The sequence below is a fragment of the Triturus cristatus genome, chromosome 2_1, assembly GCF_964204655.1.
Source record: "Triturus cristatus chromosome 2_1, aTriCri1.1, whole genome shotgun sequence".
Classification (NCBI taxonomy): domain Eukaryota; kingdom Metazoa; phylum Chordata; class Amphibia; order Caudata; family Salamandridae; genus Triturus; species Triturus cristatus.
Window position 1 is genome coordinate 970,055,523 of NC_140581.1, and position 19,504 is coordinate 970,075,026.

The 19,504-nt window shown below is 43.8% G+C and overlaps 1 protein-coding gene across 2 annotated transcripts in view; it reads right to left on the minus strand.

Annotated features, from left to right (window-relative positions):
• Positions 1 to 19,504, minus strand: part of TTC39B (tetratricopeptide repeat domain 39B) — a 513,680-nt gene that overhangs the window by 312,030 nt on the left and 182,146 nt on the right. For both annotated transcript variants that reach the window (XM_085633819.1, XM_085633811.1), the window contains exon 2: positions 2,851 to 2,885. In XM_085633819.1, coding sequence (XP_085489945.1) covers positions 2,851 to 2,885 — 35 coding nt within the window. The remainder of the gene's footprint in view (positions 1 to 2,850; positions 2,886 to 19,504) is intronic.

Consider the following 19,504-nt stretch of genomic DNA (forward strand, 5'->3'; position numbering starts at 1 on the left):
AGGCCTCTCCTTACCACCACAGATAAATGTAGAAGTTAAAGATTTCCCTGTGAAGAAGGATTTTTCCTTCACTCCAAACCCAACACAGAGTCAAGCTCACCTAAGCCTTGACAAGTCTAGAGTATTGCAGCATAATTCGACTACCCTGTTTGGGATTTAAACCTATAACACCTGAAAAAACTCCACTGAAAGGTAATCAGCCATCATCAGTGTAAACACCTGCACAAATACAAGCTGCCAAACACAAACTAAAATGCCAGTCAATGCAGGGAAAGTGAAAGAGAGAATGAGTCACTTTTATTTCTTTCTGAAGGGGGCAACACAATGTAAATAAGGCAGCAGCAAGAACGGCTGGTCTAAGGTTATTCTGTTTGAGTGTTGCTGTTTAGGGATGCCACTAAAATATTGTTTCTTCTTTTTTTTGTTTCCTCCGCTGCTTGGATTAGAGATGCAGGGCATAGAATCGTGTGTAAGGTATGATATAATTATTTTATACACTGAAGAGTATCTGGGAATATTTAGATCAAATTCGATATTTTGGTAGTGCTTAATTATTTCACTGATTTGTGAAATGGCTAGCTCATAAGAATCTTGGTCAATATACTAACACATTTAGCCGCAGACAGAGACTGGGTAAACTCCTTTGACATATCAGCGCCCCATTTCTCACAAGTCAGTACTGATATCAGATCACCTACTAAAGACCCCAAGCTGTAAACATTCACCACAAGGTATAGTGACAGGTACCCGTGAAAAGAGTGCTGCCACCATCCACATGGGATAGTGGTAAGAACATGATACGGGACTTTCCACAAACCAAAAATGCATAACTGCAAGGTTTCCCATTGATATGTGTGATACCTTCAGCTAATTCTGGCTTTTTACCCAACTGCATTTTACTGCTGGGGGTTTCGGCCCCATATTTATAATATTAACAGCCACATTTCAAGACCCAGAATACAAAGTGTTTTCCTTGAAAAGGTCCAGACTGACAAAGTGAGACATTTGACATGGAGACACTTGGCAGCTCTGAATGTCCACACCACCTTAATGTAGTCGGGCAAAGAGTGCAGAAAAGCAGTGGTAAGCTTGCATAAAGCGTCACATGCCTAAGAATGAACGCCTACAAATTAATCTGATGTAATTCACAATGTTAAAGATTTCAAGGGATACCATACTGTTGTCCACCGCAACAGTGTCATAATATTCAATAAGAAGTCAGTGAATGACCCCCAACTGACTGCATAAGTTAGTTAAGTAAAATATTTACACACTTAATTTTTTAATCCATTATTAGTCCTGGAAACCTGAAATAGTCCTGACAGAGTTAGTGTGAGAGGTAATAAGATATGAGAGAAGGTAATGAGAAGTGAGTGTGAGTGGAATACTCAGACCAGGGCACAAGTCGGCGTCCATCTACTATTTTCAAAGGTTGGATGCCGTCCACCCTGCTAAGAGGTCGGGCCCCACTAAAATATGATGAATTTGTCCCGGTGTGGAATTCAGAAACTGGTACACATTCAGCAGCGCCTGCACGTTGCCTGCTTTCGTTCCAAGCAGCACTGTGTAGGCGTGGAGAGGGCTTCCATATTTTAAATTCCAGCTGTCCCAAAACAAAGGAGAAGTTAAGGGGCCATCAGACCTATTTTCGTTCGATTATCCTCGCTGGGCGCTATCTGGAGCCACACACCTAGATGCAACGGAGGGGAACAAAGGCTCACAGAATTTTACACTTCACAGGTACTTAAAAGACGCATCCTCTTGACTTTTTTCAGTCCTGTCTCTGAAATGTAAGCCTTCCATTAATCACCTTGCAGTTTTTGTAATTTGGGTAAGGCAGTTGAATAAACACCAAAGGTTTGGGAAATACTGAGAAAACACCTCTGAAATCCACAAAAATGAACACTGAAATCTAGACAGCCTAAACATAATATACATTAGCCTGATCAATAACTTTAACGACAGGTTATAAACAGTGCGCAATCACGCTGCCAGACCCTACATCAACTGCAGGAACAGAGACCACGTGGATCAGCTCTGATAGCTCTCCAGGGCTCCCAGTGGAATCAAGAATCCATTAAAGAAAGTTTGGACAAAGCATATTGGGGCAAGATCTAGAACAAGTACAGAAACTGGCCCCTGACTAAACACCAGCTGAGTACCTTTACTCTTCCAATTCTAGCCAGATTCTACCAAGAAAATTCAAAGTTCTAAAACAAAGGCAGATGCTTGGAGGAGATCAAGGCCCCAAACTCCAGAAAAAGCTGAATCCCACTCTCCGAACTGCACCTTCTTTAGAAAAGTCCTGAAAATTGAGCTTTACTGCAACCTAGGCTCGCAAACTAGCAGGGAAAGCTCTCACCCAGTTAAACTCTACCCCCCTCTGCTTGTAGGCGCACTCAATAAATAAATTAACATGTATATAAATGGGGACGGTCCTTCTGGCTGGGCGGTCCAATGACAAGCAGACTTATTAGAAATAAAAAAAACAGACGCAAAACAGAGGAGCAGTCGACCTAAGCAGTGACAAATGAACAAATAATAGTGACACTGGAGCCGGAAAAAAGCGCAGGATGAAATTACAAACATCAACTCTGATTCATATTTTATTTACACATTAGCCACTTATGAATAGGGTGTGCACTACTGTTAATCCCCCTCCCTCCCTATTAACACGTCTCTCGTTACAAGGTTGTAATCCGCCTCTTTACCTTTAGCTCCTGGATAAATGCGCTATCTGAGCACAAGAAGGAGCGAGGAAGGGGAGGAAGTAACAGGGAGACTCACTTCAACCACCACAAACAGCCCAACAACCGCTGGAAGACAGAAGGAAACTGTAAATGTACTTACACGGGAATGCTCTCAAAGGCATCTTCGAAGTTTTCCTACAAAAGAAGAACAGGTGTTCAGTATTCATAGGTAAACACAGAAATGCTTTTTAGAGGTTGTCACCAGATGGCAAGTTAAACATTTATATGCAAAAAGGAGTACTAGAATTGCTACTAACATTTGAAGGTGCCCTGGCTTCCTACTTCACTTAGGGCTTGATGTACTAAGATTCCATTTACAAAAAGTGCTTGCGAATTGTGCATTGACTTTTGCAAACAGAATCAATCGAAAGGGGTGATAGAACAATCTGCCAATCTGCAATTTGCGACGCCCTGTGACTGGCGACAAACAGGGATGGTGGCCTGCAAGGGACAGCAGACCACTGTTCCGGTGGTCAACATTTGTTTTGTTAAAGCCCCCATGAGCAGTTGCACAGGTTTGTTCCCTGGAAGAGGTGCCACAGGTGATTGGTGCAGCATCTTTATACAGTTCAACTGTTGCAGGCGGATCTGAAATTACACCAGTGTTGAATTCATAAATGCATCTAAGTGCATCTGTGCTGAGCATGATTTATAGGCTAGGAGCTACTCTCAGGCGAGAGCGCGTTTTCAACAAGCACCTATGGTCACATAAGGAGATTGGCAGGGGAGGCTCCTCCATTTGGGGGAGGGTCGTCTCCCCACTGCTTTCTTGCAGTGCGAGAAGTCAAAACGTAGAATAGTATTATGAATACCATTTTATGTTTCTGCTTCTCGCACTGCGAGAAAGCACAAGAAGGGGTTGGTTTCCGGTCCTGCAGCAGGGCAGGGGAGGAGTGGCTAGCCCAATGTTGCGGGCCCTGACTGTTTGGTCGGCCCACTGGAGCTGACCAAACCAGTCATGCGCACTCTCCATTTTCTCCATGTAGGCTGCATGCAGCCTACATGGACAAAATGGCCTCCCCATAGACGCTTGTGCAGTCGGCGTCCCAGCCAATCACAACGCTGCCATTGCAGCATTGTGATTGGCTTAGGGAAGGGGAGAGAGGCTGCCTGCTCCCTATTCCTGTGTAGGCAGGAGAGCAGGAGCCAGAGCCGGAGCTTGGAAAACGCAGGACCCGGGAAAGGTAACTTTTTAAAATTATTATTTAACCCCACCCTCCCCGCGCGACCAAACCCCCCTCCCCGCGACCACTAGGCCGTACCCTCCCCCCGCACCCACCCCCACCCATGAGGCATGCCGGCCACAACTGGAGATTGTCCTGGGAAGAAATACTATCTTCTGTGTCTATTGTGTGGGGTTTATTGCATCTGTGGAAAAAAAATTCTGCAGAAGGGTTTGGACTTGGAATGTAGTATATAATTGAGAAAAACTTAATTAGAATAAGATATGTAGCTCAGTGTAGCAGTGTCTTTGTAGTATAATTTTCAGCTTAGGCAACAAACAAAGGGGAAAGAAACACAAGCAACACGTATTGGCAAACCCAATAGGCCTCTCTTTAATGTGCAAATACATGTAAACATAGGTACTCACAAATGGGGTTAATATGTGATGCATACACAAATGCTATTTACCACATTAAAGTCTTCCCTACTGACTTTGGCAATGCTGTAAAAAAGGAATGCTTTCTATATAGAATCCTTTCAGGAGATAAGGCACTGAATGCTACTAACTCTGTACTTTTCAGATGTAAAAAAGTCCCTCAAGCATTTGACTGGGAGGAGAAATGATATACCAAACAGCCAACATCATGAGGTGAGAGAGTTATACTCTTCTGCGTGGAACCAAAACCCACTCTATGTATAGTTTAAAGAACTGGTAACAGTGTGTTTTGCAGACAGCTGTGCTGTCAAGCTAGATCTAAAGAAGATACAATGAAGCATTTTGGGATTTCCAAGAAACCATTTCACAACTTAGGGGCCAATTAAGATGTTGTGCGGAAACTTTCCTCCTGACTCCATCTCAGAATCGGATCCGACCGACTCGCAATCGGCGGTTCTGCTCGACCGAATACGATGTTACCAAACACTGTTGGAGTCCCATTGACTTCAATGGGAGCCCGTGTCCCGACCAACAACACTGGCTCCTATTGGGAAATAGGGTGTTTGGGGAAAACCCTGAACCCTGTCGCGGGCACCCCATTGTGCCTGCCACACAGTGCAGGGTTTTACAGGGGGTCCCGTGGGTACACCCTTGGCCCCCAACCGGATGCCTCAGGATGAAGGGGGCCTGTTAGGGCCCCCCCAATGTCAGTTTCCGACAGCCTTTTCATGTCGGACAGTCCGACTCAAAAAGGCTGTTGGAAATCGAAATCGTAATCGCTCGGTCAGATACGCTGTCCGTGGAGCTGTACGATGTGGCTCCCAGATACTCCAAGAGCCGGTCAGAACCGATTCGGAATGACCGAACAGTTTACCTTCCGACCGTGAACATCCTATTAGGTTGGGCGGATTGGAATCTGATCGAGTCTGGCGGAAGGGTTCCGACAAGGTCTAGGAGAATCCGACTGTCGGTACGAGGCTTTCTGCACAACATCGTAATTGGCCCCTTAGTTCGAAATGACAAGGCGTTCAAGTCCTTCGACCATACAATTTGTGGGTTAGTTTGTGTAGAATATGGTGTGGTGGACACACTTTTGCATCCTTGTTCACAAGCAAAAGGCAATTTTCATGTTAATATGAAAATTCTGCCCTCCACCTTAATTTTCTCGCTTAATTTTCAGCCAAATTGCCGTCATAAATATTATCTAGCAATGGAGACACTTTGTCATGACAAAACAAACTAAAGAATGGGAAACCTCCTGAAAAATAAATAAATGTTCCACAACTAATGATATGGACTTGATCTGGTCACTACACACTGGAAGTGTCGAGCAGATATTGCCCTTAAACATAAGTAGAAAGTTTTAAGGCAAATAGTCAAGCAGCACAATTTGTCATACCCCAGAAACCCACGTGGAGATTGTGTTCCTTTGTAGGCTGTAGGAGCACAGATGGAAATGCAGCTGAATTTTGGTTTTATGTGGGAGTAGGGGCCACCTCGAGTGCCGGGCTCTTCCTGAGCTTGTGTGTTCTAATACAGCAGAATGAAGATTTTGTATGAATTAAGCATCTCTCTGCATCATCATCTACAAGTCATATTCCCAGCTATCCTCTCAACATCTCCAGGTACAAGTAGTGCTTTTCTTTCGATAAGCCCAAGGTATACCATGCGGGCTTTCGCTGTGAAACGCAGGGCATCTCTGATCCTCCCTCTTTGGAATAGAATTTTTGACAGGGCCAGCGTGTTTGTTTATACCTACATAGGTTTTCTAACACGGTTCAGTGTCTGTCTAACCTGCTCAGTAAATAACAAACAGCAGAGTTTTTGGTACTATTTGAAAAAAGCTTACTACATTCCAAGAAAGCGAATATGCAGCTTCAATTTAACAATACAAGTGTCAAACTGGTGGTCCAGTGGCCTCATTCACCAGTCACACGCACTTAAATATTAAAAAGGATGAAGGATTTTTCTAACTAATGCCATGGTTCTAAAGGTTAAAAGTTTGCAAAATAGTACTTAGGAGGAGTGCTGTGAAAGAGAATCTTTACAACAAAGATAGTCTTCAATTAATGATGAGCCAGTTGGATAAAGAAAGGTTTGGAGGAATTTGTGCTGTCAAGATTAACAACAAATATATTCAGAGGCAATAGGTAACCAAAGCTTGGCTGTGTTTGTAGGTGTATTTAACAACATCCGCTTGATGTGGACAAGCTCGCGTTTTCTAAATATGTTTTCAAAACACTGAGCAGAGCGATATAAATTCCAAATTTTTCAACCAGATCTTAATCAATGACAAATGGCCTAAGACCTTTCTGCCTAGATTCTAGGTTAGCATTCCATCTTAGATAGAGAAAGAGACAGAAAAAGAAGAAGCTAGAAGGAGAGACAGAGCAATTTATAGAGACAGAGATGGAGTTGTTCCATTCTCTTCTACTCCAATGTTCTGCATCCCTTCTTCAATAGATTATTACTGGTAATAACCCCCTGGCGATTCTTTGCTACATATTATGAGAAATAAAATTAAAAATATGATAGCCAGTACTTATGGGCATACATCATTAGGCGTATCATGAACGTTAAACATTATGAATGCTAGTATTAATTTAAAGGTAGCATGGTGTGTTGACGAAGCCTTAAATAGTCATACTAGTATGTCCATCATCAGAAATGTAAACGCTTGGAAGCTCCATCAAACTACATTTTTGTGGATGAAACTATTACACGTATAAACTGTAATACCTTTCTGTTGTAAAAAACCTGGCAATTTTTTCACCAGTCTACCTCAGGTTTAACTCAAAAACTTCAAGGGATGCAGTCACTCAATGAGTTATTTCCCAAGTTGTGCACCACTGCAAACTCTCTCAAGGGACCATGAGAATCGAGAAGGTTCTTCAAATCAGCCACTGTTAACACAATCCTGTGGAGTCATGCTTGGATGAAAGATGAATGTTAGGAATACACAACAAAGGCCAGGGCATTATTTGGACTGTGCTCATGAGCAAAGAACATATCACTGAATAAAGGATTGAACAGATACTTTTTCAGAATTAGTATCAAAGTATCTAGTTAAGTTCTGGTATGAAGAAGGTAATCGGAGAACATTTTGAATGTAAAGTTTAAGGTGGAAAAGCTGAGAAGAGAATTACTGTTCAACTCAACAAACTCAAAAGGCAATACGAAGTCCCACATTTCTACACATTTTAATGAGACTAAACAGAACATTATTCAACTACGATTTGAGGGGTTGAGTGTAATCTTGAAAAGAGATGATGGCACGAACAGATTGAAAATTCTTCTGCAAGTAGCGGGCACCAGGCGTTTCCCCGGTGGGCCGCTAGGGTGGGGGCCGGTTTTGGGACCCTAGGGGGCTGTTTTTGTTACCGGAGGCCAGCAATGTCGGCCCCCTGTAACAAAATCTGACAAAACCTGCCCTTGCAATCAGCTCAGCCCCCCTCCAAGGGGGGCCGCCGAGCAGTTTGCCAGGACCAGGTTTTGGTTCCCAGTCCAGCCCTGCAGGAAGGTCTTTCACATGTCCTGGCAGGAGCGAAGCATGCATCAGGAAAATTGGACAGACATGGACACGTATTTGGGCAGCAAGCAGAATGTGGACAAGTTTCATCATTGAATATTCTTGAGACATCTTTTCAGACTAAATTAAATAACAGATGATTTGTATTTGCTATTTTCAGATGTAAGTTGACTTGTTTTTGGCCATTTAAACATTGTGGACCCTCCTGATGAAGTGCGAGTCAGGGGACGAAATTTGTTGAGGATTTAAAAATGTCTTTCTTTCTTCGATGGGTACAACATTGAAAATTCATGTGGGGTATTACACATTGGAAGTAAAGATACTGAAAATGATTGATGTTGAAATCAAATGACATATATAAATTGAACAGAACTGTATAATTCATAATTTAAATTTACCCAAATACGACCCAGTTGAAATTATTTCCCTGTGAGTAAAATTATATAAGCCATAGACTAGAATTACTTGCCTGAAACATGCAAGAAATATTAAAAGTACCTTGCAAAAAAAATCTAATTTTAAACAGTGTGGGTGGTGTGACAAACTGAGAATCTGCTCGATTGTCAAAATATTGAGTCATGAAGCATTTTTTCCGTACATAATTTAAACCCAAATTATAAGTCTGCAAGGCATATATGTGCAGAATTGTCTATTTAAATTTAATCTCGTTAGCTACTGTATGAAAAATACGAATTCAAAAACTCAATTTGTGGCTTAATGTCTGTTAGAACTGGGGGTCTCTAGTTGGCAGAGCTAGGTACCTTTGACCAAATAGGGACCCTTGCTTCTAAGTCAGGGAAAGGGGATTACACTACTAGATAACCCCTGCTCACCCCCCTGGTAGCTTGGCACGAGCAGACAGGCTTTATCGCAGAGGCAGTGTGTAAAGCATTTGTGAACACATTCAGTAATACAGTGACAACACTACAGATGGACACCACACAGGTTGCATTATAAAAATAAGTATTCTTTATATAGACTTATCACAAGACCATAAACGACAAAAATCCACAATACTGTAATCCAAATAATAATTCTTCAAGATGGTAGAAATAGTTCAAAAATAGGTTATTCACTTAAAAGCAGTCTTTAGCAACAGATAACCCCAACTGGAGTTATCACGAGGTCAAAGAAATCTCAAAGTACGGCGCCGACCGCAAGGTGTGCGGCATCGGGCCCGGAGTCAAAACAGACCCACAAAGAACAGTACCTTGGAAGAGCGAAACCAAAGACAGCTCACGGCATCGCTGGCACTGTGGCGGCGGTTCCTTGCTTCGGGGGAGATGATGCGTCGGGACCTGGATGCTTGCGCAGGCAGGGGAGGTGTAGGTTCCTGACTGGAGAACAGGTGACGTCACGATGGCGCCGAAACCACGATTCCGTACGATGTCACGATGTCAATGGATTCTTGACCACCCACGTCGACGATCGGCTCCGCGATGATGTCGGCTTCAGAGTCAATGCGGCACAGCAGCAGGCGTCGGGCCGGCGTCGCAAGTCGGAGCAGCGCTCACGGCTATGGCAGGCTTACGATGTCGTTCACTGGCGTCGATTTGGCACGGCGGCCAAATCGACGCAGCTTCGATGCAGAAGACGGCGTCGCTCGCCGGCGTCGGTGTTGCAAAATTCCTTCTGTAGCAGCTAGAACAGCAAGTTCCAGACGCAGGTAAACAGAAGGGGTGAAGTCTGGTATCCCTGAGACTTCGGTCAGGAGGCAAGCTCAAATCAAGCCCTTGGAGTAATATTCTGCAAGATGATGAAAGTTCTTTAAAAGTTCCTTCTCCTCTCCTTGGCACTGAAGACACCACTGTAGGCCAACCCAGAAACAAAGCACACTGGCAGGGGGGCATTCCAACTCCTACAGCTTCCTTTGATGCTTCTCCTTGGCAGAGGTTCGTCTTGTTGTTCCAGAAGTGATCTAAAGTCTTGGGGTCTGGGTCCCCATATTTATACTACTAACTCCTTTGTCTTCTGAAGGGAGAGGGGCCTGTACCTAGTCCAAACCAGTTCTGTGCAGTCCTGGAGCACTTTGTTTACAGGACTCCTTCTTTCCTTTGACAGTCTGGGCCAGGGACATGAGACGCACCACAGGAGGTGGAGCCAGCATTGTGAAAGGCAGGCACAGCTCTATTCAGACCCAGGTGCTATTTCCTCCCACCACTCTACATGCAGGAAGGTCTATTCAGCCCTGTGCTGACTCACCCTGTCTCCTGGAATCCCCCAACCCCTGTCACTCGCAAAACCAGACACACGATACACAAGCTAGCAGAGGCAGGCTGGATGGTTAGGTAAGAAAATACCTACTTTCTAAAAGTGGTATTTTCAAACACAGAATGTTAAAACCAACTTCACTAAAAGATGTATTTTATCATTCTGAGTTCAGGCATACTAAACTCGAATTTTCACCATGTTCCCCTGGGTCAATTAGGATTATAAGGTGTTTTAATCAAACTGCCCATTCTGGCCTATGGGGAACAGGTAGCCTTTCAATAGTGAAAAACGAAAATGGCTGTAATTCACTATTAGGACATGCCACACACACCAGGGCATGTCCTACCTCATGCTTACAACGCACCTGCCCTTGGGCCTACCTTAGGGGTGTCTGATATGAAGAAAAGGGAAGGTTTGTGGACTGGCAAGTGGGTGCACTTACCAAGTCGACATGGCAGTACTAGACTGCACACAGGCTCTGCAATGGCAGGCCTGAGACACACTTTACAGGCTGCTTCTGTAGGTGACACAACCTGTGCTGCAAGCCCACCAGGAGTATTTGATTTACAAGCCCTGGGCACACATGGTGCACTGTACTAGGGTGTGATAAGTAAATAAAATAACCCAATCATGGAGTCACTAATCAATACATACATTTAACATAGTGAGCACTTGCACGGTGGCACTGAATAGCAGTGGCACAGTGCCCAAAGCATCTAAACCAGCACAACATATCAAAAACAGAGGGGACAATCAGTAAAAATGGAAGGGAGACTCACGCCAATGGTACCAGTTCTAACAATGTCTCATATAACTTTAGGAACTGTTCAATATCGCAGGGATGTCATATTAAGATTTGAATGAAGAAGCAGGGAGGTAAGCCGTTATGATAGTTGCTACCAGTGTGCTATCAGCACACAAACAAAACACATAACCCCTTCATAGTGCAGGTGATCAAAACTATTAGAGCACCCTGAAAATAAACTGAAACCTAATCTAAAGCTGGTCAGCCAGACCAATCTTCTCCTGGTGCTGCCATTGGTAAAACAGCATGTTGACCACCAAATGTCTGCGATGGTAATACCAGGCATATCTGCTAAAGCAGTAGGAAAACAAAATGTAAATAAATGTAGGTATTTGACTGGAGTCACCTCCTTATTCCAAAGAGAGATGTCCAATGGGGAATGTTAGCTACACCTTCCTAGCCACACGCTGCTGTCCGAGCTTATTGTGTTGCGTATAAGAGGAAACCAGTCCAAGAATAGAAGTTTGTGTGATAGCATAATTTATCTCTTTTGTGTTGCACATAATGAGCAACAGTTTCAAAGTCCACCACTCCATGTGCAAAGAGTCACATCACCTTTGGACAGCGGTGGTTTGTTCTTGATGGCGGAGGAGCGTCGCCCCCCGCACGCAGTGAGCCACGGTAAATGTGATTTCATTGCCATTTTATTTTTCACGAGGCGCAACGCAGCCATCAGTCAGTTTGCCTCTGAGCCAGAGAAATGGGGGTGTGTCATGTCCTCTGCTGTCGATTGGCAGCATGGAGGACTAGAGAAAGGCTGGCCAGACACTGCAAAGTACGCATGTCAGTTTGGCCGGCTGTCTTGTGATGGCCAGCATGACATGCACATTTTAGACAGCTGGGTGGAGATTAAGCACAGGCCTCCAGGGCCTTATGGAGCATCTAGTCAGCCCCTTCCATCCAATCCTCGCGCTGCTCTCATGAGCAGCGTCAGTACTGCTTAGGGAAGTTTGCACTTTGAATCATGCTCGGAGCCGCAGACAGGACACAGAGGACGCAGCCCGGGTAACTACATTTATTTTATTTTGTATTTTATTGTAATGCATGTGTGTTTATTTTGCACGTTTGTTTTATGGTGTTGTTTGGGAAGCGGAAGAGGGGCCTTCATTCCCCACCACTTTCATATGTTACCAGCCACCCCTGCCTTTGGAAGTATTTTTTGCAGATGTGCAACAGAGAATAAGCCAGTAGAATGTATCATATTCTATATTCAACACTCCCAAATTAAAAAAAAGTATACACCAGTTTCAGTAACTTTCTGCTTGGAAACAGAGCTAAATCGGGAAACGAGCTTGTTCTTCGGCAGCTCAACATTGTTAAGTGCAATTTTCTGTGGATTTTTTGTGCTGCGAAACGAGTTCACACTGACTCAATTAGGACATGCAAAAATAGAACATGTCAGTGGAAGAAAGTAGTACTGAGGACAAAATTACAGTTATTTGTCTTTAATGAACTTCTGATTGTTTACTCTCACAATTAAAAAGCTCATAGCAAAAAAAACAATCTCAGAGTGGAGTTAAGAAGTTGCTGAACTTTCTATTTTAAGTCATATTGGATGTTGTACAGGAAAAATGGATATGTTTATGTACATACTTAACTATAACACGTGGAGAGGGCACAGCTCCTGATGAAAGTCCGAGCACCTCATTAGACAGGGCATTGAGCAGGCTGAAACATTTCAACAAGTCTCTCGGGTTTATTAACTCCCCATTTTTCTTTCATCTTCTACCATTGGGGACCGAAATGAAGACTTGTAGTCCACCAGGGAATAGTTTTACCATTACTCTCCCCTCTGTAACCCCTTTACTTTTCACCTCTAAACCTAAACCTACACCCACACTTCATATATATATATATATGGATACACACCAGTGGTTAATTTGTAATATAAAAAGTGCCGGGGCTGTCCTTAGGAGGCAGCGCTAACAGGAGAAATGTGCTGGTGCAAACTGCCTCATGACTAGTGCCCCAGCACTCATTAGTCTGGAGAGGACTTGGCCTGATGGCTAGAGCTGCCGATTCCGAAGCTGGGGAACCGGGTTCGAGTCTCGGCATAGCTCAACATTCTGTAATTATGGGGAATATTCCCTGCATTCCAAATGAGTTTGCCCTTAATTGGTGTATGAGCTCCGGTGCTGATGATTAGGTGCTGGTGCTGAGCACCGGAAAGCACTGGCTCAAATTAAGCACTGATACCCATCAATACTGAAAAGTAGGCCTCAAGCGCTCCCCCTCCAAGAGGGCAGCAACCCACATTGGTACCTGCTAGGTACATTTGTTTGGAGGGCCTATGATAAAACATGCTATCTAATGGTGGATGAGGACATCCATGTCTCCAACATCACAATACAGTTCCCTGTACATGTCACATTCTTCGACCAGGAATACTTTGTTTTACTGTTAATAAGTTCAGAGCCTGTATTCCCAAGTCCTTTACCTTCCAGTTCCCCCTTTGTTCTTCCTATAGGCATGCAAAACATCAAACTCCGTTGAGGAGACCCTATTCCCAAAATCGTGAAGGGTCATGTATACCTATGCACATACTAAACAACAAAGGGACCAGTTTACCAGGTTTTTGGGGTAGGCTTCAGTACGCATCATAGACCCTTGCTCCAGTTGGTTTTCGGTAAGGTTCTATCCAAAATCAGAAGAACTTTGAACTAAACTGTGAATTCCACAGAGAGCAGATTTGTTCATGCAACAATCTTGAGTTTTTTGGCAGGCGTGTGTAGCCTATATTGCATATGTCTATGCACACCATGACAAGCTCCCATCAACGCTACTGTTTATTTGAAGGAGTGTTTGAATGTCATTGAGCATGGTGGAAGCGAAGGCAACACCTTTGACCGCTGCATCAATCTACACACTTGGGAAATGTGTATGGTCCAGTAAAACCTAGAAATCTTGCTTAGGACACATAAGCTTTTGTAGTGTAATGTCAGGTAAAAATGCTGTGGAATACAAAGTCATCACAGTCAGGATCCCTATGGAATCTGCTTGCCATATGGAACTTCTGTCATGAATGTGGAGACTGTAAATGGTCCTGCAGACGCAAGAGCTCCCTCGGCCTTGACAAACACCAGTAGACCTGCGGCAACTAGATATTTCCATTTCCTGCACAAGTAAAACTACTTGCTTGTGTTTTGGAAATAAAGAAGGTCCTGTGGGCAAAGTGAGTTTGTACTACTGCAGAGGAATTCCAAGAATCTGGCATAACTGGACATTGTGCGTTTGAACTGAAGTAGTCCTGCAACTTGACCCTGTGGCCTGGGGCTTCTATAACTTTACCGTAAAGTTTTGGAAAATCTGAACATTCAAGAAAGAAGCTACTGAACAGTTTGAACATTTTGGATTTCACTGGAGGACCAGGACTTGGCGCCATAACCCTCCTCCAAAAAAGCCACAACCTCTGCAGCTATCCACCTCTTGGCTTTTTAAAGTGAGAATCAGGATTAGAGATGCACAAAACAGAAAATCATGTCTGCTGTAGCACTGTTTGGCTGCAGTTTCCATCTTTGCCCATTGAAGATTTTCAACTGCCAAACTTTTCTAAGTGGGAATGTTAACTTTTTCACCAAGATGAAGCTGCCAGGAGATTCTATGTATGTGTGAAGGGATCCACTGTGATAGAGGGCTTAGAAGAGGCAAGGTTTCAAGATGCATCAAGGCTTCAAGATCCAGCCACCCTGCCTCCTGTGAGCACCCTGTGCATTTTGCAATGTAGCAGTGTGCATGAAAACACAAGTTAAGTTTTTTCATGAACACTGCCAGTGCGCAGGTCAGCCCTCTTAGCCTCGTCTCTAGGCTCCTGCTGATAGGAGGAGAAGGGGGCTGAGGCATGATCCAGCTACAGAGTGTTGTTTCAAAATAAAAACTCAAGCTGGAAGTCTGGACTGCACGTGTCTGGGTTCAACTATGATACCCTCACACAGGCACAATCCACTTTATTTAGCAGACCTACTGTGCATGTCTCAGTCAGCATAGCATATACACCAAACTGTGGCTGTCAGGGTGCACATCAGTGCATCCCTGAGGGGCGTAGTTCAACTACGATCCCTTCACACAGGCACAATCCACTTTATTTAGCAGACCTACTGTGCATGTCTCAGGCAGCAAAGTATATCTACTAAAATGTGGCTGTCAGGGTGCACACCAGTGCATTCCTGGAGCAAATGAAAAGCCTCACAGAGCAACAGGGGCAGGATCCCCCGCACTATGACGGCTTCCTACAGGGCTGGGCTTCCAGTTCTATCAGGAAGATGTGCGAGGGATTGAAGTAGGTCTTCCCCTTTTCAATCCTCCCCTTGCTTCTCCTTTTGGCTCCTCGTTGAGAATCTGAGTTTGAGAGTGTGTATGAATAAGTGAAAATGAGTATGAAGGAGTGAGTGGAGTATGAGTGTCTTAGAATGAGTAATTGATTGGAGGTTGTAAGAGAGGTGGAAGTGAGTCAGCGGTGTAGGTATCAATTCTGCAGCAGGTGAAGTTGTCCCAGACATCAGAGTCAGTGAGTGTGTGTAAGTGTGACAGTAAGTCAGATTGAGAACCAGTGAGTAGGAGAGGGTGTGTGTTTGTATGTGTGTGTGTGCGCATGCGTGTGTGTGTGCGCGTGCGTGTGTGTGTGTGTGTAACAGTGAGTAGGCTGGAGTATGAGTGAGAATGAGCACAATTTGAATGTACAAATCTTGAGATACGCATCTTTAACAATATATCAGCCATTATTAAAACATGCCAAATGTGTCCAACTCTTTAGAATGCATTTCTATAGACCGTGTAGCACCAGTCAACATCTGTGAAGGTACTCTTCGGCCTTTGCAGAGAACTACTCATTGCTCGACTACTTTCACACTGGCCATAAACTATTTATGTAGTTCCAATTTTAAATGAGAACCATTTAAGACAAACATGCTTAATTTCTATATGCACAATCTCAATAAAAAACAAAAGCAATGCCACCAAATGTCCTTTAAAAACATTCGTTCTTGGAACAGAAGGGGCATTGCCAGGACTGGACATTCATTTTATCCTACTGGGCATTTCCCCAGGCCTTCTCGGCTGGGTTTGAACGCCCTGGGCCACTTCTGGTGCCTCTGTCACTATCCCCAAGTCCCAGAGGTGAATTGCTGAAGACACAGAGAAGCTTCACGAGAGACAGAAAGAGAGTGGGTGTTGAACGAAAGCATCAAGGAGGAAGAAGAGAGAGGAGAGACCGGGAGTGAGACACTGGATGGATGGATGGATGGATGGATGGATGGATGGATGGATGGATGGATTGCGCGAGGAGACAAATGGAGTGGGACTGGTTTGAGAATTTTTGCCAGGGCTGCTGGATCCGCAGTCCGGTCCAGGGCACTGCGTTATACTGGTACACATTATGGTGCATCGTTTGCTGATATCGAACCTTATATTTGTTCCTTATAAACTCTATAGGTCTACTCCACAAAAAGTATGGGGTTGTGAAATCTTTTGTTTTTATCAATCCAAAAAATAAGTACACAGCTTTAAGGAACACGAGCTTCCATGATCACACAGGTCCTTTCTCTAATCCAGTGGAACCAGCCCTGCTAGAGAAGTCCATGTGTTGTTCATCTTGCTTTTATTGTTGGTGGAACAGAACAGGTTCAAAACAATTTGTAAACTTCCATCTTATAATTCGAGACAATTAACAACAAATGAATACCACTAATACAAGATTCTCCTAGCATCCTGAGACGATTCCTAGCAGTCATACCCCGAAAAGAAATCAGACAACTGAAAGAAATAACTCAGTGCTGGCAGGAAATACATGCTCAACATTCCCTTTAGAGCACGCAAAGGAAAGTTTACAAAAGCAATCCGAGCGGCAAAAAAGCTTCACTACAACCGGAAACAGGAAGAAGATATTAGTCCTCTGAAAGCACTTAAAGAGCTGTATGTACTTCCACAGACCAGAGATGCAGCTCGTTTCATTTAAATGGGATTTTTTTCCCCCAGAGAGCAGTTACACCAGTGAAAAACAAGTTGGATATTTGAGTAATCATTCAAGGATTTTAAGACCTTACATAAAGGGCCCTAACTTTTGGAAGAAAATAATTGTCTGTTCCCCTGGGCTTTTAGGGTATGCTGTTTATCAGGACATGCTTCTGTGTGATGGTTTTATGAATTTGTGTATGAATCCCATATAAATTCGATTACAGGAGCTAGGCTAGCCATTTGGGCCAATAAATCGAAGTAAAGGACGCGGAGGCCCTGATTCACAAATCGCACTTTTGAGCAAGTTTACACTTTTAAGTAACTTTACTACTTTTTGGCATTCACACACTGTACTTCTGTAATAATTTACATATTTGAAGTAAGTCCAGCAGTACATATGGTCAAATACCAGTACGTCAACGCCGTCCCATAGAAAATAGTGGAAGTAGTGACTTAAAATAAAACCCCATAAGAAAATAATATTAACTTACATTAAATTATTTACACATAGGGCCATTGGTCAGGTCAAACTATGCCTATAGCTTTACAACCTGGAATCTCCCACATGTTTCTTCAGATTACAAAGAAAGATCAACACGCCCTGACCAGTTTAATACAGAAAAGTGCATTAAATGCCATACCATGCCAATCCTCGCTGACAGGAGTTATATATTCACATTCCTGCTCAACAGTTAAGAAGCTTTTGTTTTTGCGGTTTTATATAGCGCAAACTCGACCCAAAGGTATTGGAGCGCTTTACATAACCGCAGGTTACATTACACAAGGACACATTCATTTTTTGGCAGGCACGGTGAGATTAAGTGATTTGCCCAGAATCACAGGATGCTGAGCCGACGCCAAGACTCGAAACCACTCCATCCCACTGATAGCTATGTTTTACTACCCGGACTGTTGGAAGAGGTACGGTGTGGCACTTACCTTTATTTAAATAGAACCCATTAGCACCCTTTTTACCCCACTACTTGAACAAACAAAGGATGGATAGTGGTGTACGGTCAGTGCTTAATTTGAGCTGGTGCTTTCCGGTGCTGAGCACCGGCACTAAATTGGTTTCCGGTGCTCGGGACCGGCACCTAAATGTCAACAACACTTAGGGCAGCTCTGCCACAAGGTGGCGCTGCTTATGTAATTTAGAGATGAGCAGTATAACAGTTGTTTAGGGAATCAATATTCATTACAAAATTTCTATTACCTGCCTCCCCAGCCATTCCTTTAGCTTTGGGGACCTGGAATAATCTGAACTGTCGCATTTACATGCGAGAGAGATGGTTAGTAGTTGTTTTTTGGCAGCAATAACAAGGGCTATGGGTGGTGCAAGCTGCAGTGGCCTCCTGGTCAGAGCCCTGGCACTTAATATTTTACAAATTAAGCACTGTGTATGGTGCAGGTAGGCCGAGTGTGCTGGTCTGTTATCAGCTGTATCACTTTGAACTATATATGCTTTCGTGTCCACAGTAAACTGCATTGATGCCATTTCCTCTCTCAGGCTTCTGCCACTGGTAAGATGCACATTGCCACTGCTTGCTAACTCTGCCTAGATTAGGATATACGTCGTCAATCTTCTTTGGTTCCCTGAAAGCACGAAATGACTGATTCAAAAGATCGCGAATACCAGAGTGCGCTCCTCTCTTCCTTTCAGGGAGAGAAAAAGCGGAAAAAAGAGCGACAGCGCGAGTCAAAGACAGGAGGCCAGTGCTGGACAGGCATATCGTCCAGTCATCCTGACAAGGGAGCTGCCGGGTCAGTGGTCAGCGGGGGCAGTGGGTGCAGCTGGATGCTGTGGAAAGTGGATCCGCCTTATGTTCAAAGGTCGCCATATCGGGATATGGCCTCTTATTGAACAAGACTGCCACTCGACCTCAAAAGAAGGTTGTTACCTGCAAGATGAAGCATTTAGCAAGACACTCCTCTTAGATCGAAGTATAAGTGTAACAATTTAAAACTGCGAGAGAAGAAGATAGGAAAAAGAAAATAATATCGAAAAACAGAAAGAATAAAAGAAAAAGTAAAGAATGAATGAAAAAAGAAAGCTTTAATTTGAAAAATGAAAGATTTGGAAGGGCACTCTTTTGTGATCCAAGTGCGAGAAAGAAAACGAAAAGAAAAGAAAAAGGAGCAAACTGAAGAAAGGAAAAGAGATAGAGAGATAGTCAGATATACTCTTGCCAATCTCCATCTCCAAAGACGTTGATCTTCCTTCATACCCTTAGGACTTCTCCCTAAAAACAGAAGAGGTCACCTAGTCCTGAATTTCTATGCAACAGGGTCATTGTTAGTGACTCTTAAGGTGCAACTACTGCACACAAATAAGGCTGCACTTTGGTGCCAAAAGTAATCCTGGCAATACATTTCAGTGGTCTCAAGTGCAGTCTGGCCAAAGTACAGATTTCCATAACTTCTAGGTTAACACAGCCCTATGAATCCGGATTAAACACAATGGAAATTCCTCAGTGGTTGCGTTAGGATTGCCGCAAAACCAGGGGCGGCTCCTCCACTAAGGCGGAGGAGCGTTGCCCCAGTGCTCTCAGAGCAGTGAAATAGGGAAAAGTAATATGATAATAACAAAGGTTATCATCATTTTATTTTTCGTTGCTGCGGGGCTGGGTTAGGGCAGGGCGGGCTGGTGGCTCAGGGAGGAG